This window comes from Planococcus citri, chromosome 1 (assembly GCF_950023065.1).
Source record: "Planococcus citri chromosome 1, ihPlaCitr1.1, whole genome shotgun sequence".
NCBI classification, from domain to species: domain Eukaryota; kingdom Metazoa; phylum Arthropoda; class Insecta; order Hemiptera; family Pseudococcidae; genus Planococcus; species Planococcus citri.
Genome location: NC_088677.1, coordinates 89954531 through 89976555, shown reverse-complemented (window position 1 = coordinate 89976555; position 22025 = coordinate 89954531). Strand labels below are relative to the sequence as shown.

At 36.8% G+C, this 22025-nt stretch overlaps 1 protein-coding gene across 12 annotated transcripts in view; it reads right to left on the bottom strand.

The window, feature by feature from the left end:
• LOC135840550 (uncharacterized protein CG43867) overlaps positions 1–22025 on the bottom strand; it is a 143440-nt gene that overhangs the window by 38380 nt on the left and 83035 nt on the right. For 3 of the 12 annotated variants that reach the window (XR_010557764.1, XM_065357156.1, XM_065357212.1), the window contains 18 exons: positions 16252–16314; positions 12734–12862; positions 12347–12615; positions 9094–9302; positions 8689–8978; positions 8476–8605; positions 8066–8188; positions 5243–5496; positions 4992–5156; positions 4722–4883; positions 4468–4638; positions 4274–4379; positions 4081–4193; positions 3792–3989; positions 848–1095; positions 567–744; positions 329–484; positions 5–244 (listed from right to left, as the gene is read on the bottom strand). Coding sequence is in view for 11 of the 12 variants with exons in the window: in XM_065357156.1 (XP_065213228.1) it covers positions 5–244; positions 329–484; positions 567–744; positions 848–1095; positions 3792–3989; positions 4081–4193; positions 4274–4379; positions 4468–4638; positions 4722–4883; positions 4992–5156; positions 5243–5496; positions 8066–8188; positions 8476–8605; positions 8689–8978; positions 9094–9302; positions 12347–12615; positions 12734–12862; positions 16252–16314 (3204 nt within the window). In the remaining variant the exon portion in view is untranslated. Of the gene's footprint in view, positions 1–4; positions 245–328; positions 485–566; positions 745–847; positions 1096–3791; positions 3990–4080; positions 4194–4273; positions 4380–4467; positions 4639–4721; positions 4884–4991; positions 5157–5242; positions 5497–8065; positions 8189–8475; positions 8606–8688; positions 8979–9093; positions 9303–12346; positions 12616–12733; positions 12863–13095; positions 13422–16251; positions 16315–22025 lie in introns of those variants that run through there. The other 9 variants (XM_065357172.1, XM_065357178.1, XM_065357202.1 and 6 more) reach the window with 9 other exon arrangements.

Sequence of the window (22025 nt, the reverse complement as noted above, 5' to 3'; positions counted from 1 at the left end):
TTACCTGAGCCATTAAAGCGGCCAATTCTAAGGCTAATTCTTTGGTCAACGGGAATCTTCCATTTACAATCTGGTGATTGGTTTGATAACACATCAGCAATCGTTCGCGATCGGTTTCTTTCTTCATCGAATGCCTAAAGTATAATCGATTCTTATACACTAATTGGATAACTTTGGTGTTTTCAAATTTGCCAGATCCTTTTTCTCTCAGAACAGTTTCCCATTTTGAAATCACATCGCATAACTGCGGAAAACACGCGAGAAATTATTATTAGAAAATGTTCAAGCTATTTAGATTCGAAATTCGACGGGAAATCTGGTTGTTTACTTTGGTTTGAGGATCGATATAATGCTCTAAATCTTTCTCGATCGGATCGTCGCTAAATAATGTGAACCCGGAATTGCTAGAATCTCGACAGCCGACATCTTGCGTCAAAGTTTTCAGAAATTCTTGAACCGAAGTCGATCCGTCGAAACCAACAACCTAATAAACATTCATTTCGAGAATATTACAATATGATTGACGTGAAACTCGACAGTTTTATTTTTCATCATTTTCAACTCACCTGGTAAGTGCCGTTGAGAAAATGAACCGGAATCGAATGTGGTAAAGAATGATGGTAAGGATTTTTCAATAAAATAGACAGCACTTCCATTCTAGATGGTTTCATTTCTCGGTTGCCATTTTGAATCGTCCGTTCGATAGCTCTTTCGCAGTAAGCGGCATATTTTCCGCATTCAGTCCTGAACAGTCGTCGATTAAGCATTACAATAACTCATCGATCTATTCAAATCACGATAATACATACATACTCTCAAGTAATTTGGATAAGGTACAATATCTTACTTCATATCGGAATTACGACGTAAATGGCACTTGAGGAACCACAATATTTTATGATCTTTTGGTACGAATAATGACACAGCCAATGCTAACAGTTGCCATCCTTGGAGGAATACAAAAGTGGGTGGGTTTGCTTTGCAGTTGTCGACGTTGGAAAGAGTTGAGACCGGCATCGGTGGTACCGTTCCGACTGTCGGCGAACCGGCCGTATCACAAGCGAACAGAGACTGTGAGGCGCACAACAACAATTGCTGAAAAACATGTAATTAAAAACGCCTAAACCTTATGCTTATAATTACCGGCACCGATATATGATATAAAATTAATTAATTAATTAATTATACCTACGGAATTATTTATTATTATTTTTTTTGATGTTTCTCTTTTTTGGGAGAAGTTTTCAATTAAAAAAAAATAACAAAAATAAAAAGACTAACAAGATACGAGTACAATAGTAAACGGATCGTACTAATGAAATGGAAATAAAAAGCGATGTCGCAAATAAAAATCAAATGTTTTTTTCAAAAATGTCTGTGATTTGTGATTTCAGTACGTTCACAAAGTACCTTACCCTACACAGATTCAATACAGACTATTCACAAAAATCTACGTACATAAAAAATTTACGACATGCTTTCAAATCAATCGATGAAAACAATTAAACAAAACAACAAAGACGACAAAAAAATAAAAAAATTTACACTAATAACGGAGATACCTACTTACTCCAAATTGCAGAAAATTTTTTAAAACAGGCAAAACTAAATCGAAAGAGCACGTAAAAATACATCAACCGGCAAAATTTACAATTTTTGGTAAATTTTTGAAAATCAGGCCCAAAAATAAAAAAAATTACAGTTCGATCAAATTGACCAAAAAAGCTGAAATTTGATATGCACCGTATTTTCAACCCCTCAAATTGATTGGAAACAATTCCCAACTGTTTTGAGCAGCCTTGGAGCCTCCAGTAGATTTTTGAAAATCGAAATCATCAAAAAATTTCACCAAATGAAGTTAAAAATACGCCGAACACCAAATTTCAGCTTTCTGGATCAGTTTGATAAAATTTTGACCTGTTCCTATTTATGAGCTCAAATCTGATTTTCAAATATTTACCCAGAAGTGATACTGAAATTCAATCTGGTGACGTATTTTTGCATGCTTCTTCGATTATTTTAGCATTGATTGGTTCCGAAGATTTTCTGTCAATTGGGGTGCTTTTTGAATAATACTCGTAATTTTGAATCGACTATTTTTTTCAACATTAAACCGCGCAACTAAAATTAAAATCTATCAAAACTGTAGCCAATCATTGACAAAATGACATGACATGGACCTGCCCAGTCGTGACACTTGCTGGCAGATTTTTCAGTATCATTGGTGACTCTGAAGAAGTGAAGAAGGATTTCTGCAGATTTCTGATCGAAAATACCAGAGGGGAGGAGTCAAAACTATTTTAATCATACTTTACGTATGAAAATAGACCAAATCTAACAAGGGAACCTCTCGAGGTGTCCGCCTCCGATTTGAACGGGACCGCGATTTTTGGAAAGAGCATGTTCTAAAACCACCAAATCCAAATTTTCAGCTGCCCAAGTTCATTTTTCGATTTTTGGCGAATTTTTGAAAATCCAAAATTGACTATTTTGGTGATTTATGCTTTTTTTTTTTTTTAAAAAAAATACGAACTTGATCAATAAAAATGTTCAAAATAAGTCCTAAAACTGATATTAACCCCCAAATCCAAATTTCGCCATTTCCAGCCATTCTGGAGCCTCCAGCGCGATTTTTCAATTTCTCCAGAATTTTGAATTTGCTCCAGAAGGCGTGAATATGAAGTTGGACAGATAAAAATCGAGTTGTGTGTTATACTCGACCTGTTTAACGAATTTATCCACATTTGAGCCGATTCTGGAGGGGACACCTCAAGAGTGGTTTTTTTACCAGCATTTTTCAAAATACAAATATCCTAAAATTAAAGGGAGGCCCAAAAAAGGCTGGAAATGGGAAAATTCGCTCTCGTGTGGTTAAATAATAACAAAATACAGCGATTCGCGCAAATTTCAAATAAATTTTCAGAAACGAGAAATTTTTGATTTTTGGATATTTTTATTTTGAAAAAAAGCTGGTCAAAAAACCACTCTTGAGGTGTCCGCTCCAGAATCGGCTCAAATGTGAATAAATTCGTTAAACAGGTCGAGTATAACACACAACTCGATTTTTAGCCGCCCAACTTCATATTCACGCCTTCTGGAGCAAATTCAAAATCCTGGAGAAATTGAAAAATCGGGCTGGAGGCTCCAGAATGGCTGGAAATGGCGAAATTTGGATTTGGGGGGTTAATATCAGTTTTAGGACTTATTTTGAACATTTTTATTGATCAAGTACGTACTTTTTTTTAAAAAAAAGCATAAATCACCAAAAAAGTCAATTTTGGATTTTCAAAAATTCGCCAAAAATCGAAAAATGAACTTGGGCAGCTGAAAATTTGGATTTGGGGGTTTTAGAACATGCTATTTCCAAAAATCGCGGTCCCGTTCAAATCGGAGGCGGACACCTCGAGAGGTTCTCTTGTAAGGATTAAAATGTAAAAACGTAACAATTACATTTTTTTTCTTTTTTTATTCTATTTATTCATTTTTTGAGTTGGGGCGTCACAGTTTCAATGGATTTTTGAAAAAATCAAAACCGGATGAGAATAATTGCAGTCCTCTCCTCCGATCCTCTGGGACAATATTTTTCGCAAAGGAGACATTCTAAGGATCATTTCGAAGCAAACTTGCCAAAAAAAAAGTTGGCCTTACAAAAAAAGGCGGGCATTTTGATCGAAGGTCAGCCGAAGTCGCAGATTTTGCTATCTTCGTCAAGATAATCCTGAACGTGGCACAGTTTTGATAATTCGCAAGCTAGTATAAAATAAAAACAGCGCAAGCGTAATGAAACTTACACGATGTCGTAGTTTGGAGAGTACCTGGACTCCCATTTTATGAGCGGAATGCGGAGACGTTTGTTTTATCAACGCGCATAATAATTCCGCTTGCAACTGCCAATTATCTAAACACTGTTGCAAAGCATTTTGAGCAAGTACCACGTGGTAATCGATACCGGCAGATTCCACAGCTACGGACATGAATAACTGACAGCACTGTAGACAACGAAATACATTTAGTATTTGTACGAACGATTATTACTCGCGAGAAAACATTTACGCAACACGAGCAGACAAGAGAAATTACCTTAAACAATTTCAACGCTTCCATTACCAAGGTTTCCGAAGGCAGGGTGGTCAATGACGTGGTTAATGTTTCTTTAGTGTGCAATAGCAAAGGGTGTTTCCACAACACATTACCTAAAACAACAACGATACCGTCACAAAGTGGCCAAAACGCTTAAAAAAATTACTCGAATTATTTATCAAAATAAACTAACTGGCATCGCCGTCAATCTCCATTAATTTCTGGATCAATTGCTCGTACTGCGTACCAACATGGGGAATACCTCCCGATACCACGGTCAAATGATACAACCACGAATCCTAAAAGAATTAACGAAAATACGCGTTAAAAACATACAATCTAAAATAGCGAATCATTAGATATTACTATTAGCAACGAAATCTTTACCATTTCTTGTTTAGACGGCATCAGAAGATATGTGGGAGGCTGCGACGAAGGGAAAATACCGATGGTAAAATTTTGCGCAGGTTCGGCTTCTTTTTCGTCGCTATCGCTATCGGAAACGTGTTCCACTTGTTCTACCCTGGCTTCTCTCATATTGATTTGTCCACCAGGATTCTGTAAAATGGCAAATTCGTGACATAAATATGGGACAATCACAATCACCGTCAGTATAATTAATCGCTACTTGGTTAACTTACGTTTTCGCTGGGTGATTTGAAATACAAAAACGATTTTCCTATTAATATACACCAGCATTTTTTCGCATGCCCGTTGCGTACTTTGGTTAACCAGCCTTGTAACGTAGGTTTGAAATTTTCTTTACTTAATAATAATTTGGTGGCGTTTTTTCTTTGGACGTTCTGCGAACAAATCAATTAATCGATTCAATCAAATAGCTCTTTCTTCAAAAACAGCGTCAAAAATCCAACTTCACAAAAAATATGTAGGTAAATAAAAATGACACGCACTTGTAATATTCTGAGCCAATCTTCCATAGCGGGTATAGAATCGGCGGTCAAATAATACGTTTTTTTTGGTGTAGAAATTTCGAAAGTAGATCCTCCTTCGGCTCTGGTAATCTTGCACATTTCGTCTATGAAAACTTCCCCTCTAGGTTTACGATTAATGTCACCCTAAGGACAGAAAATATATACATAAATACGTGTAAAAAAAATATATATTCACGAAAAACTTCACCCCAAGAGTTCACTATTCGTACCTGCGTTTTCCAGTATCTTAATTTGCCGGCGGTGCTCAAATGAAACCAACGTTTCCGCCAAGTTTTCAATTTACCGCCGAGTTTGGCCAGATGTCCGCATTTTTCGAAACATAATTCGGGCATATTTAGCTTTTGCTGGTGACTGGGACTAGTTGTAGCTGCGATCGTTGACCAGTCAGTTGAATCGCCGCTACACGATACCGCATCCGGTGGTATGGCGTAATCGTCTGAAATACCAGATTCGAAAGACGTATCTACATAAATATAAAAAAAAAATCCAAATAAAATAAACCAATTTAGAATTTATTTCAGGTACAAATTTCAATTTAGTACATTCTCATAAAGAATTTCCGCCCGATCAGGAGCTTAAAAGTGATTATCATTTAATATGTAGTATGTACTCTAGTACGCTTGTAAAAAACATCGGCTGCGGTTCCATTTTTCAAAGACTTCCTTTATGAACGATGTTTTTTTATGCAAGAAGTTTATTTTTTCGCTTTTAAGTTAGAAGATTTCTTTTTTCAGGATGTTAATTTTGAAAAAGAAAGAGAACAGGCCCAATTTCAAGAGGAACAAAAACGATACTTTTAATGCGAGAAGGTTATTTTACAACTTGAAAACTTTAAAAGTTGAATGATTTTTTTTTTTTGAAATTTCAATTTTGAAATGCTTACACAACTTTTAGCCAACTTTCCTCGAATTTCTCAACTATTTCCAACTCACCGAATGGTCCGGCATATGACAATAGGAGTAATTGCACCCTCCCCCCCCCCGCCGATCATTCGGGACAACTTTTTTCTTAAAGACGACATCCTAAGGAACATTTTAAACCAAACTTGCCAAAAAAAAATGTTGGATTAATTAACAAAATGGCGGCCATTTTGATTGACAGGTCAGCCGAAATCGCAGATTTTGCGTTTCAACATAGGATTTGCACGAAATTTTTCCAACCTTACAACGGTAGATCGAAAGATCATACAAAAATTTATCATCTGTCAAAATTTCAAGTGCTAAAGTGCGTTTTTCGATTCTTGGTGAATTTTTGAAAATCCGATTCAAGCCAAAAATGAGAGAAAAAATCAAAATTTTACCAAATTGACCGAGAAAGCTGAAATTTGGGATATACCCTATTTTCGACATGCCAAATCGATTGGAAACGGTTTCAATACGTTTTGAGCAGTTCTGGAGCCTCCAGCAGATTTTTGAAACTCGAAATTCTCACAAAATGCCATCAAATTGGAGTTGTAAAGCTGAAATTAATTCTAAAAACTAATCTCAATACGCTACGAAGTACTGCAGGTAAATTTCAAGTCGTTTTGGAGCCTCCAGCAACTTTTTGAAAATTCCTGAAGCCTCCAGCAGATTTTTGAAACTTTGAATTTTCACAAAATTTCATCAAACTGAGGTGGAGAGTCGAAATTCATTCTGCAAACTAATTTCAATATGCTACGAAGTGGACTGCTGGTGGATTTCAAGTCGTTTTGGAGCCTCCAGCGACTTTTTGAAAGGTTGTATGACGTTTTTATGGAAAATTGAAATTTTCTAAAAGTAGCTGGGAGCTTCAAAACAATTTGAAACCACCATGAAGTCTGCGAAGCTACACTCCAATTTTAACACCCTCTAAAGACGACTTCAGGTGAATTTCAAGTCATTTTAGAGCCTCCAGCGACTTTTTTGAAAATTACTAGAGCCTCCAGTAGATTTTTGAAACTTGAAATTACCGCAACATTAATTTATCAAATGGAGTTGGCAAGCTGAAATTTACTTCGCAGACTACATGGTGGTTTCAAATGGTTTTTAAGCTTCCAGCTACTTTTAAGAAATTTCAATTTTCCAAAAGAATGCCATACAACCTTTCAAAAAGTCGCTGGAGGCTCCAAAACGACTTGAAATCCACCAGCAGTCAACTTCATAGCGTATTGAAATTAGTTTGCAGAATGAATTTCGACCCCCATCTCAGTTTGATGAAATGTTGACGAAATTTCAAGTTTCAAAAATCTACTGGAGGCTCCAGTAACTTTCAGAAAAGTCGCTGGAGGCTCAAAAATGACTTAAACCCACCTGGAGTCGTCTTCAGAGTGTGTTAAAATTGGAGTGTAGAGTAAATTTCAGCTTTCCATCTCCATATTTTGATGAAATTTTGTGAAAATTTAAAGTTTCAAAAATCTGCTGGAGGCTCCAGAACTGCTCAAAACGGGTTGAAACCGTTTCCAATCGATTTGGCATGTCGAAAATAGGGTATATGCCAAATTTCAACTTTCTTGGTCAATTTGGTAAAATTTTGATTTTTCCCTCATTTTTGGCCTAAATTCAATTTTCAAAAATTCACCAAAAATCGAAAAACGCACTTTAGCACTTGAAATTTGGACAGGTGATAAATTTTTGCATGATCTTTCGATCTACCTTCGTAAAGTTTGAAAAATTTCGTGCAAATCCTATGTTGAAACGCAAAATCTGCGATTTCGGCTGACCTGTCAATCAAAATGGCCGCCATTTTGTAAGTAAGGCCAACTTTTTTTTGGGCAAGTTTGCTTTAAAATGTTCCTTAGGATGTCCCCTTCAAGAAAAAAGTTGTCCCGGAGGATCGGCGGTGAGGGGGGGGTGCAATTACTCCTATTGTCATATGCCCGACTAAAACATTCCTAAAAAATTCCCCAACTGTTTGCCAACAATTTTCTGGTAGGAGGGGGAGGGGTGAGGAGACCCCCCCCCTAGACAAGTATCTGATTGTGAGCTCAACTTTTTATAAAAGGATTTCCTCTTCCTGATCGTGCGAAATCTCTTTTTTTCCTTTCAAGACAACACTAATTTTAGAACTCTTACTTTTAGATGGCGATCCGGACGAGCTGCGTTTCAAAGGCGACAAACTGGAGGCGGTCTTATGACTTTGACTTTTACTTGGACTAGAGCTTGACATAGACGTATCTGAAATAGAATCGCGCACGGCTAATCAGAGCATAGAAGTGGCTCGCATTAAACAGAGTCATTCGTAGATCAATTCAACGAAGGTTTTCGACTTTTCAAATCTTGCTAATGCGATGGAAACTTACTACATATCAACTTCTATCACATTTCAACTTTTACAGCGATAGAAGATACATATTGTATGTAAGTATGTACTTTACCATGAACATTCAGCAAAACGGTTCAAAATCAAAACCACACTGAATTGACGTACAAATGACCCGATAATTTACACAACTCGAGAATTTAACGAGTTCTCGGAAAAATACCTGTATTATCCGTACTACTATTGGTAGTTCTCGAATTGGACGCTATTAAACTATGAATATGATCTTCACCATCGGACGAGTCATCCGAAGAATCGCCGCTAAATGGACTGGATCTAATTTGACTCGCTCTCTGCAAAAAATAAAAAACACGTTGAGTCTCTCCAAAAACTGACTTCTTTTTGCCAAAGAAAAAGGGAAAAAAGGTATTCATACCCCTTTAACGGTAGCGTAAACCGGGCAACTAATATCGCAATAACCGCTATTGCCGTACGGCTGCGAGGACGATAAAAGTGGTATTCTCAGACTTTGATCCGAATGACTAGGCAGTGAATTTGACAAACCTTCGTTGGCAACCTGATAAATTCTCGATTCCCACGACGGGAACCTGTGCAAAGGCGGAGTCGGCGGTTTACCGTCGCTGTTCCACGCTAATTTCTCTCTACTCGGCGTGTATATTTCGGCGTAATCGTGAGTCATGTCCGAATCGACGCATACCGATTTAGCTGCAAAACATCGAAAACACAAAAGCTCGATAAGTTACGCAATTGGATACGAATATGAGCTGTTAGGGCACATCTATGTGCATACAGCAATCGAGCCAGTATTAGTTTCACTTACGTCTGACAGTAGCTGGCAGTGTGGCTGCTGAATGGATATCATTTTCAACCTGAGGGGTTGCAGTTGTCGAAGTCGCACTATCCGATACCACAGATGACGTACATGCGGACAGATATCTTCGATGAGTTAACACCTCGTTCGTATTCGTTGTTTTCTTACTCAGTCTATCAACTTGCGCGTACACAGGTTCTCGATCTGCTATTACATTACTGAAATAAGACCACAAATAAAACATACGTTAGTGAAAAAAATCAAGATATTCACTTTACAAATTTCCACTCGCTGATTTAATATAAGAATAGGGAAAGTCTGATTCAGCAATAAAGATCTGATTGGGAAAGCACAACCCAGGAGGAAATGATTGGATTTGATCGGATCCGGACATACTCCAGATCCAATAGGAGAGAACTGATTGGATCTAACCAAATTTGAGTAAGGTTATTCCATCAGAACCGACCAGATCTTGATTATACCGAACCAGATCAGATCAGATTCGGACATTCCCCGAATCTAGTTGAGTAAATCTGACCAGACTGGAGTAGACCTGTCCAGACTTGATCAGATCCGATCATTTTTCCCTGTGAAGCTACAAAACTGGAGTCCAGATTTTTCGGATAAAGAAAACATTTTTACAATCTAACAAGGGAACATCTTGAGGTGTCACACTCCGATTTGAATGGGGCCGTGATTTTTGGAAAGAGCATAGTCTAAAACCCCCAAAACCAAATTTTCAGCAGCCCAAGTTCATTTTTCGATTTTTGGCGAATTTTTGAAAATTCAAAATTGACTGTTTTTGGCGATTTATGCATTTTTTTAAAAAGAACGTACTTAATCAATAAAAATGGTCAAATGAGTCCCAAAATTAATATTAAATACCCAGATCCAAATTTCACCATTTCCAGCCATTCTGGAGCCTCCAGCGCGATTTTTCAATTTCTCCAGAATTTTGAATTTGCTCCAGAAGGCGTGAATATGCAGTTGGGCAGCTAAAAATCGAGTTGTATATTACACTCGACCTGTTTAACGAGTTTATCCACATTTGAGCCGATTTTGAGAGTGACACCTCAAGAGTGGTTTTTTGACCAGCTTTTTTCATAATTAAAAAATCCAAAAAATCCAAAACTTCCCGTTTGTGAGGAAATTTTTGAAATTTGCGCGAATCACTGTATTTTGTCCGTAACTAACCCCCCAAATCAAAATTTCACAATTTCCAGCCATTCTGGAGCCTCCAGCGCGATTTTTCAATGTCTCCAGAATTTTGAATTTGCTTCAGAAGGCGTGAATATGAAGTTGGGCAGCTAAAAATCGAGTTGTATATTACACTCGACCTGTTTAACGAGTTTATCCACATTTGAGCCGATTTTGAGAGAGAGTGACACCTCAAGAGTGGTTTTTTGAGGTGTCACTCTCGCTCCAAAACGGCTGGAAATGGTAGAATTTGTCTTCCGGGGGTTAGTTCTTGAAGAAATACAGCGATTCGCGCAAATTTCAAAAATTTCCTCACAAACTGTTATCTTTTGATTTTTTGGATTTTTTAATTTTGAAAAAAGCTGGTTAGAAAACTAATCTTTAGGTGACACTCCCAAAATCTGCTCAAATGTAGATAAACTCGTTTAACAGGTCCAGTATAATACACAACTCGATTTTTAACTGCCCAACTGCATATTCACGCCTTCTGGAGAAAATTCAAAATTCTGGAGAAATTGAAAAATCGCGCTGGAGGCTCCACAATGGCTGGAAATTGTGAAATTTTGATTTGGGGGGTTAGTTACGGACAAAATACAGTGATTCGCGCAAATTTCAAAAATTTCCTCACAAACGGGAAGTTTTGGATTTTTTAATTTTGAAAAAAGCTGGCCAAAAAACCACTCTTGAGATGTCACTCTCAAAATCGGCTCAAATGTTGATAAACTCGTTAAACAGGTCGAGTGTAATACACAATTCGATTTTTAGCTGCCCAACTTCATATTCACGCCTTCTGGAGCAAATTCAAAATTCTGGAGAAATTGAAAAATCGCGCTGGAGCCTCCAGAATGGCTGGAAGTGGTGAAATTTGGATTTGGGTAATTGATATTCCGGTTTTGGGACATATTTTGACCGTTTTTATTGATCAAGTACGTACTTTTTTTTTAAAAAAGCATAAATCGTCAAAAACAGTCAATTTTGAATTTTCAAAAATTCGCCAAAAATCGAAAAATGAACTTGGGCAGCTGAAAATTTGGTTTTGAGGTTTAGAAATTTTGTGGAAAAAAGGACGACAGTTCTGTGATTTTGGCAAAAAAGTTTTTTTATTTTTTTATTTCGTAATTCTGCCAAAAACCTACAAGTTTTTGACAATTATGATCATGGAAAATGCAATTTTGTGAAGAACTGCGGGACTTTTGCAATTTTTGCAAAAAAGCAGGGCTTTCGTTGCAATTTTGACGAAAAAGTGAGACTTCTTGGAATATTTGCCAAAATAAAAGTATGTTATTTCAACAATTTTAGTCACTAGCAAGACTTTTTTTTTGGCAATGGTGGAATTGTACGACTTTTTTCAAAATTTCTGCAAACAAGAAGGACTTTTTTCGTAATTTTGTAGGAAGAAAACATGATTCTACGGTAGTTTAAAAACTTTTTTAGAAATCGTAGCAGAAAAGTGAGACTTTTTCGTAGAATTTTGGCAAAAAATAAAACAGCAGAATTATTTCGCAAAAGGCCCCTTTTGGCAATTTTGGCAGAAAAATAGGGCTTTTTGTGCGATTCTGGCAAGAAAAGCAGGATTTTTATAAATGCAATTTTAACAACAAAAAAATTCAATTTTTGGTGAAAAAGCTGAAGTGTTCAGTAATCTCAGCGGACAAGAAGGATCTTTTTTTAATTTGGGAAAAAGGCATCTTTTTGAAATTATGACATAAAGGAACAATTTTCTAACAACAACAGCAAAGAATTAATATATTTTCTTTTAGCAATTTCAACAAAAAGCATGACTTTTTCTTTGTAATTTTGGAAAATAAGCAAGATTGTACTCCAAGTTCGGCAAAAAAGAAGGTGCTTTCCGCAATTTTTGCAGAAAAGTAAGACTTTCTTATCAATAGCAAAATCGAGATTTTTTCCCCTGCAATTTTGGCGAAAACAAAGTACGAGTATATTACGTTAACTCGTAACGAATTTCTAGACTACGTCTTAAAATACCCAAAATACGGAGCATGTACCAATTGTAGGGGTGGGTCACACAATATCATCCATAAATATACGAAAAAGTTCAACTCACTCGCTTGATCCGGTACTATTGACCCTAGGAAGAGACGAAGGTCGCGACACAGACTCGGACGTCGCAGCCGAAACCGACTCGGCCAATCGACCGGCACTCAGCTGCGCCATATGCCTTTTCAGCAGCTCCAATTGCTGATTACATTTATCGTTCTGTTCGCGCAAATGCTGATTTTGGGCTTCTAAATCGCGTAATTTATTCGCAACCCATTCCTTGATACGAGCCGCCTTCGCTTCGACTATTTTCGCATCTTGAAGTCTGAGCTGTCTCTGCACAATGCACACAATTAGTAAGCGTGTATTTTTAGCAATTATTTTCGAACTCGAGTCTGACTCATCGTAAGCCGAAATTTTACACGGCTATCATCGGTTAGGTATTCCAACTTACTTGTTCTTCGACTTGAGACGCTAACTTGGTGATGGCAGTATCGCAATCTTGTTCGACTGTCTCATTACTCGATGCAGCCGAACCCGAAGCCCAATCCGTGCTTTGTAATCGTTCTTCCATTAAACGAACCTACGCAAGAAAAAACACCACGCTGATATCAATATACACGTATCATCAAACATCAAACAAAAGCACGCGAACACGACCTTTTCATAACAATGCAAACATCCCCACCTATCTTACGAGTATATAAATACGAGTAACACATGCACATGCAAGTTACTCTGTAAAAAATATAATCCAACTTGCATTTTAAAAATATGTAAAACTGCAGAAAAAAAGGAGGAAAGATCGGCGCTTACTTCGAAAGACGACTATACACTCGTGTATCATCTACAATCGACGATAATCGATATTACATTTTCACAAAGGGACATATTCACTCGTTTTTCCACGTACCCGTACTCGTACTAACCAAAACAATCGCGTACGATCGCAGCAGACAACTGAAGCTCGACATGAACGCGTATACCGTATACTAACGCGAAGGGGAGCAAATATCACTCAATAGAATACAACCCCGATAAATTCGCCAAAAAAATAATAATGAAAAAAGTAAAGAGAGAAAGAAAAGAGAAAAAAAGGCAGGCAGGCGAGAGAGATCGACCTCGCACCATCAAGAAAACGCACACAAATTAATAGAGATGAAAGGGTGGAAAAATCGATGCATAAGTACGACCACCGTCAATGTTGTCGGTGCCGTCAGTGTAGCCGGCTATGCGGACGTTGAAATTCAGACGGGAAAATTCACCCCTTTTCGAGTTCACACTACACACTACACAGTACACCCTACACAGACACATGACACGGCGTTCGACTCGTTACCGGCATAGCACGTTCGTGGCATAATTACTTACGAGTACTTATTATCGCGCTTTAAAACTGTTAAAAGCATCATTTTTTATTGGTGTAATCAACTCGACGCTTAGGTAATTAATTTTTATGCGCAAAGAAACGATACGAGTTTAGATTTTGATAAATTTTGATTTTCTTACTCGGATTTCACGACTGCCCATGAATTTTTGAAAATCGAATTTAGGCCAAAAATGAGGGAAAAATCAAAATTTTACCAAATTGGCCAAGAAAGCTGAAATTTGGGATATACCCTATTTTCGACATGCCAAATCGATTGAAAACGTTTTCAACCCGTTTTGAGCAGTTCTGGAGCGTCCAGCAGATTTTTGAAACTCGAAATTACCAAAAAATTCCATCAAATTGGAGTTGTAAAGCTGAAATTTATTCTAAAAACCAATTTCAATACGCTACGAAGTACTGCAGACGAATTTCAAGTCGTTTTGGAGCCTCCAGCGACTTTTTGAAAATTCCAGAAGCCTCCAGCAGATTTTTGAAACTTTGAATTTTCACAAAATTTCATCAAATGGAGATAGAAAGCTGAAATTTACTCTACACTCCAATATTAACACTCTCTGAAAACGACTTCAAGTGGGTTCAAGTCATTTTAAAGCCTCCAGCGACTTTTTGAAAATTACTGAAGCCTCCAGCAGATTTTTGTAACTTTAAATTTTCACAAAATTTCATCAAATGGAAATGTAAAGCTGAAATTTACTTCGCAGACTTCATGGTGGTTTCAAATTGTTTTGAAGCTTCCAGCTACTTTTAGAAAATTTCAATTTTCCAAAAAAACGTCATACAACCTTTCAAAAAGTCGCTGGAGGCTCCAAAACGACTTGAAATTTACCTGCAGTTCTTCGTAGCGTATTGAAATTGGTTTTTAGAATAAATTTCAGCTTTACAACTCCTATTTGAAGGAATATTGTGGGAATTTCGAGTTTCAAAAATCTGCTGGAGGCTCCAGAACTGCTCAAAACTGGTTGCAACCGTTTTCAATCGATTTGGCATCTCGAAAATAGGGTATATCCCAAATTTCAGCTTTCTCGGTCAATTTGGTAAAATTTTGATTTTTTCCTCATTTTTGGGCTAAATTGGATTTTCAAAAATTCACCAAAAATCGAAAAACGCACTTTAGCACTTGAAATTTTGACAGGTGATAAATTTTTGCATGATCTTTCGATCTACCTTTGTAAAGTTTGAAAAATCTCGTGCAAGTCCTATGTTGAAACGCAAAATCTGCGATTTCGGCTGACCTGTCAATAGAAATGGCCGCCATTTTGTAAGTAAGGCCAACTTTTTTTGGGGCAAGTTTGCCTTAAAATGTTCCTTAGGATGTCCCCTTTAAGAAAAAAGTTGTCCCGGAGGATCGACGGGGGGGGGGGTGGGTGCAATTACTCCTATTGTCATAATATGCCGGACTATGAAGCGTGTGAAACGGCGTCGCCGCCTACATCCCACCCCCCCTTCCCCTTCGACAAGAAATTTCTTTGAAAAATTGAGATAAAAAAATACCCTAAAAACTTTAACCCTCCAACTCGAAAGCAAGTCGTGTCATGAAACCTGACCTACCTTCCTTCCTCTAGTATGATGTACCCAAAAATTCATTATTTACCTAAACGTCAGAATTCATCAAAATAATCCTCTTTTCAAGAATCTTGCTCCCCTTTAGCACCTGAAGCTATTTCAGTATACTTATATGAAGTTCCCCTTCCTCCCCAGTAGAAAAAAATGAAGAAAAATGGAATCAATCAAAGTCTGTAAATACTTTTTAAAGAAATTCTCAATGTGTGTAGTCGAGATCATTTCAACGTAGTCCTCAAACACATTTCAAAACCGCTTAGGAAGACGAGGGAGGTTTTCACTTGAAATGGAGTAGAAGAATTTCGACACGAAAATTCAAAATTGAAGAAAATATTATCACCTATAATTTCCTTTTTTTTTTCATTTTTTCCAACTTGGGAGGGGGAGGGGCTTCGTACAAACATATCAATATTGTTTGGAGGATCGAGAGAGGTTTTGGAAAAGGAATCATTTAGAAATACTCAGAAGCAGAAAAACAAAATTTTCGGAATAAGTTGAATTTTTGGATTTTTTTCAAGGGGGGGGGGCGGCGAAGCTCCTGCCACAACTTTCTTTGCATTAGTCGAAAAAAATGATGAAAAAATAGGGAAATACTTTCTTATAAAATTCAACAAAACTTCGGAGGTAAGAGCCACCCTAATGAGCATTGCCTCCCTCCACCTCCCCAACCTCAATCGGAATCGAACTCTTCGGAAGCTGAAATTTGACATGCACATTTTAGGGGGACGGGAGGTGCCCCAGACGTGCTTTTTCGGAGTTTCGATGTTCAAAAAAAGCATTTTAGAGTTTCTTTTGGAAATTTCGACTTTTGAACCCCTCTCCTCCCATTTCCTGTAACAAAAAATTAATTTTCGCGCCCCCCTTTCGAAAGTTTTCAATTTTGTGTCATTGATAGAACCTCTTCCAAAATAACCTAGAGGGCTGAAAATTTGGAATGCACATAAGGTAGGGGGGGGTGCTTTGAACGTGCTTTTTATAAAATCTTTCAAGTCACAAAATTATATCAATTATGTAGTTCTACTTGCCTTATCTTCGGCATCTTCGGCTCGCGATTCGGCTTCGGCTACTCGCAATTCCAGTTCCGTCAACTGCAAACAAAACATTTTTTATTAAATTAAAAAATTGAAAAAAATCATGGGCATCTAAAAACTACATAGGTGGGTAAGGTGAATGCAGATTAATTATAATTAAATTTCGAAAAAATGCTAATCATGGCGACAGTGACTGCTGACCCAGTATTGAAGTGCTTGTGTTAAAAGCTAACAGATGGCGTTACTGTGATATTTTAAGGGCTATAAGAATTTACTCAACGTTCTTGCTTCAGTTGAACGTTTATTGCACATCCTAGATACACATCATTTTAATAAGATACAACTTTCTCTCTGTCTCGACTCAAATTTTGAAAATTTCATCCAATCTTCACGTCCGCGATGGCTGCATAGTGGCGTAGGCGTAGGAAGAAATCGTATGCACCCTTCTAGCATTTTTTAAATCAACTTTTTCACACGATGCATCGAAATTTTAAAATTTTACAATAAAAAAATATTGATTCTTCGAGAAAAATTGAGAATTTTGAGGAAAAAAATTAGAGGGAAATAAAATTTTAGAGCTCAACATTTCCCACCAGCACAGAATGGGTTTTTTCTTTTACCAGGATTTGTTCTTGAGATATTTTGAATCGAAGATAGAAAGCTGAATTTGAATCAATCGTTTGTAATGAAATAAAAAATTTCAATTTTTCCCTCAATTTTTCTATCATTTAAAAAAAAGATTTTTATGATAAATCAAAAAGTCTCCACAAAAAAAGAACAAAAACTCATCAACGATCATTTTAAACACAGACAGCAACAGCTAAACAACACGAATACAATTTTCTATCAATTTTCATCGTATTCTCATCCTCATCACCTGTCGGATTTCTCAACAATTCGAAATTTGAAATGAAAAGCTGCGGTTAGATTCAACGAATACATTATAAATTCTCGCAATTAAACGACGTGCTTCGAAGATTTTGTTTTATTTAGTTTCTCATTGTTACTCGACGTCGTCGTCGTCAGTTGTTCGTTTCAAGACAGCTATAAGGCAACGTTGACGTCTAAGACTTCATTATAAAGTCAAACATGAAATTCATCTCATCTCATATTATTGTAGTCGTCTTATAAGAGATCGAGCAGCGTACGTATACGAAACACACAAACAAAGGATAACTTTTCATACAAAATTTTGCCTTTTTCTGACGAATTGGAATTTTACTGCAGGCACGTGCCACGTGCGTAATCAAAACTCCAAACAATTCTTCTCATCTAGTTTTCTTTTTTTCATTTTTATTTTCATAATCGCTCCAGGCGAGGCGACTTTTAATAATTATAAGCGAAAATTTCTGACAAGGCTACATCTCGTTCCAAATATAGAACAACCTTTGTGACTGAAATTGAAATTTCAATCAAAAAATTAAAAACGGCTGGCTGGCTACCTACCTACGTACAATTAAAGCGTTTAAAAAGAAATACGTGTAATTTCGAAATACACGCAAAAAAACATCGACTCTATAAATTCGCTATTCGAATGTACAAATAAAAAGCGTTTCGATGTTCGAAGCGTATATTTTAAAAGCTCTTCCAAGTTCGGCTTTTAATAAATGCTGCTTTTGTTCGTAGCACGTGCGATGTTTTTACTCTACTTATTTTGTATCACGAATGCGAGTATAATCAGCGATACATTTTATATCGATTGATTAATTGAACCGATTAATTCTGAATATAAAACGAGTAACAGCGCGGCGACAGTCGATGAATTTTAAACACTTTCATCTCTAAAACCATTATTTTTCAAACTTCACCTTGACGAGCTAATTTACGCATTAAAATTCTCCAAAAATTAAAAAACGAACTATAGCAACTTAAGCTTACCTATAGAGAGTTGGGAGTGAAGGGGAGAGGAGGGGAGGAGAGGGCAAAAGCTTCCAAAAATTTGTGTTTTGTGAAGTAAAAAAACGGGATTTTCTTTCATCACAATTCACAGGCCCTTAAAAATTGTAAATTATATGAAAACGTTCTAAAGTCTGCCTCAAAACAGAATACGTACTTCTTGAATTTTTTCAGAATTTCAAAAATTTGACAGGAATACAAAAATAAAAAATATTCAATGTAAGAAGTTTCAACGCTAAAATTTCGTTTGAAAAATTGTGCAGCAGAATTTAAATCTGTTCGGGCGAATCGAAAGCAAAAGCTTAGAAAAAATCATAACTGACGCCAGAAGTTGATTTTCATATGTAGCTTTAACATTTAAAAACTTTAACAATAGTTTCCATGAAATTTTGATATGTATTTTCAAAAGTAGGAATAAAAACAGAGCGAGGCGGGTGTAAAAGCTCCCGAAAATTCACAACTCTTCATTTTATTCAGGATGTAATATTTTTACATTTTCAAAAAAACTCAATTGTGTCACAAATCAGAAATTGTTTCCTGGAAAATTTCAAATGAAACAACTTTTTGCGGTGGGGGGGGGGGTATTTTTGATCAGCATACGAAATTTCATTTCAACTTCATACCCTGTTCCCAACTGCTTTCAATTCAACCAACTTTTTGCCACCATTTTTATGTCTGGGCACCCCCTCCCCCCTCCACACACCCTGTTCGAAAAGCCTCTGACGAAAGCTCTTGCAAAAGGAAATCATTTAGAAAAATTCTGGCATACAGACCGATGTTTTTCTTTTAAAAATTCCACCGTCTTTATTTTCAATCAATTCTTTTGATTAAGTACTAAACTTTAGAGATTGTTAGGAAGGTCAAAGGACGTTTTTTCTACGCTGAGTTTTACATAAAAAGACGAAATTCCCCGACCTTTCTCGTGTTTTCCAAAGAGTGGACTTGGAAAGTATGTGGTAGCCTTGTAAGTTGCACAAAGCAGCATTTCCATCTCTTCTAAATCCTACACACATCGATTTCAGTTTGGTTGCGTAGAAGTAAAAATTGAATTACAAAAACGATATTTTACTGCTACAGCAATACCATTCGTACACATCTCGGTTCCCACATCATGTATCGAGTATACCATAGGGCTAGGGCACGCAAACATAGCCCATCACTTTTCATTTTGAACGACACGACGTACAGCTCCCTCAAAGTAATCGCATCAAATTGAGTATGTATACCAGAGTACTGCACGGTTAAGTTAAAATAGCCGGATAACCGCCGGAGCTATCGGCTAATTTAACTACAGGTTACAAACTGCAGTTACTTTTGTCGGCGCGCGCAACCAGCGGTAAGTTAGGTTAATAACCATACGTTAACCGCATTCGGTTCTCTGGTGTCTCAACAATACATTTTGGTGACTCATCAAACAGATAAGACAGAATCGAACATTACATTTCCGATAAGAGCGCGGTATAATCGCAGGTAGTTTAGTCATTTTAACTACAAAATTATCCGCATAGGCTAACGCTAATATAACTGCTTTTGGATGAGTTATATTTGGTAGCTTACCGCACACGACACGCGACTAACGCAGATAACTTTTAACTATACCGTGCAGGACTCTGATGTATACGCAGACGTAAGTAAGTACCTTTTACCTACCGAACCGAGTCACATTTCATTAAAAGAGCACTAGATAAACGTTTGCTGTGTGAAATTGAATCGAAAACACTTCGTATGGCACCGGGTTCCGTGTGGACTTGGAGAAAAATACCGGAAATTATACATTCAAATTCATATACGAGTATTAAGCCAATTTTTATTCCAGTAAGTGGCTAAATTCTCGCCAAATCAATTACCAGGGGGAAAATTTGCCAAAAATAGTCTCAATTAGGTAAAACCATCGCTCGAATTCGCAAATTTATTCGAGATTACCCCGAAAAAAAAAGAAGGAATGTGGCCCACATACTCGAACGAAGACGATAATTGTAGCGTAAGTTACTCGTAGGTAGTAGGTACTTTACAGTATTCGTATGACGACCTACAGTATACCCTGGAGGCTTATTCCCACCCTATAAAAATAGAATAACCGCAGTTTCGCTGATTTTACGCCCTTTTTATTAAGCCAACTTTAATCTTTTTAAAATACTCGTATGTTTACGAGAGCGCAAAGCGAGACGCAGCAGCATGTGCGAACTGCGAGTGTGATTCGCAACACGCCCGCGCACTTTTCAAATTATCACGTAAACATACCTATACTCGTACGAGTATCTCTGTACTTTTCCTACTCGTCGTCTAGCAAAACTATTTTCCCCTTTTGCAACTTCACACGCTCACCATACAGTGTTTGAAAACTTTTCGAAAAAACTTTTAATCAAAGCAGACGCGTTATACTTATTAGAATTTATGCGTACTTTTTTTCACCGTGTTTCCTCATGCAGTTCCTTCGCACCATATTTCAATGAAGAATGGGAACTTAATGTGTTTTTCATTATTTTTGGCTTCTTTCCTCAATATTTCAGGTAGGTATATTTGTTTGATATGAGAACTATTCAAATACTCAACTTATGTGTTACTAAATTTTTGAAAATTTACAAAATTCAAAAAAGCTGTTTCTAGGCCGATTTTCAAACTTCTTTTATGAAACATAGGTACATTTTTTGAGCAAAGTAAATCAACATAAATAATTTTCGCTCAATAAGCATCGGCCAAAGTTTATTGGGGTTGAAGTTTATTCTTGTCCCTTTCCCAGTGCGATATGAAAGGGTACAACTAAAGTAGGTACAACCAGATAAAATAGGTGAAATTCCCCTGCCCTCACCTTTTTGAAATTTTGATGAAACATTGCTGGGTACCTTTAGAAAAAGTGTTGGAGCCAAAAAATTCCCCCACCCCACCTCCTCGAACACAATGGCGAAAAACGTTTTTTTCAGGGAGAAAAATCATACTTCAACGAGTTTTGAACAAAAAATGTCAAATCCAGCATCTACTTCTCCCTGGTATATGATATCGTGTTTCCCTGGTATTTGAAATTACTGACCTGTTCAGTGTTCAATGATTTTTCCATTTATTACAATCTTGCTTTTTACTGGTTCCTTTCCTTTGAAGGTCATTGTTTTTGTTTTCTGTGATGATATTCTCATATCATACTTTTCTGATGTCTTTGTTAGATTGTATATTGATCTCTGTAGGTCATCTTCTGTTTCAGCTAGTACTGCTTGATCATCTGCCAACATTACTGTTGATATTTCCTGCCTTCTGTCTGTCTTGATTCCTTTTGGCTTCATTTTCTGCCATTCTTTTACCATGTGATCCATGTACATGTTGAACAAAACACGACAGTGGGCATCCCTGGCGAACTCCTTTGTTTATTTCTGCTTGCTGTGATAATTCATTTCCAATTCATACCTCTTATTCTAGTGTTCTTATACATGCTGTTTATTACCTTTCACATTTTATATGTTATCTCTTCATCTTTTAGGACTTCAAACAGTTTTTTTCTATCGACCCTATCATATGCTTTTTCCAGGACTATAAAGCACATGATTGTGTGTTTCTAGGTTGTATTCCATCCTTTTTTCCATCAGTAGTTTTACTGTACACGGAAAAAAAAAAGTATAGGTAATTTTTATTATTTTAGCACAATAACCGGATCCCATTCGAAAATACAGTAGAATTTATTTTAGAACTTGGTACTTTCAACTGGTCACACAAATTATTTTTAATGTGATAGCATGGTAAAAATTATTCCTCCATAATGACTTTTACTGTACCATTATAGTAAAAATAACACGAACCAATAATGTAAAAATTAATGTGTGGTGAAGAAAAAAATACTCCTCTTGAAGTAATTTTTACTATTTGAAAAGTAAAAATTATTCTAT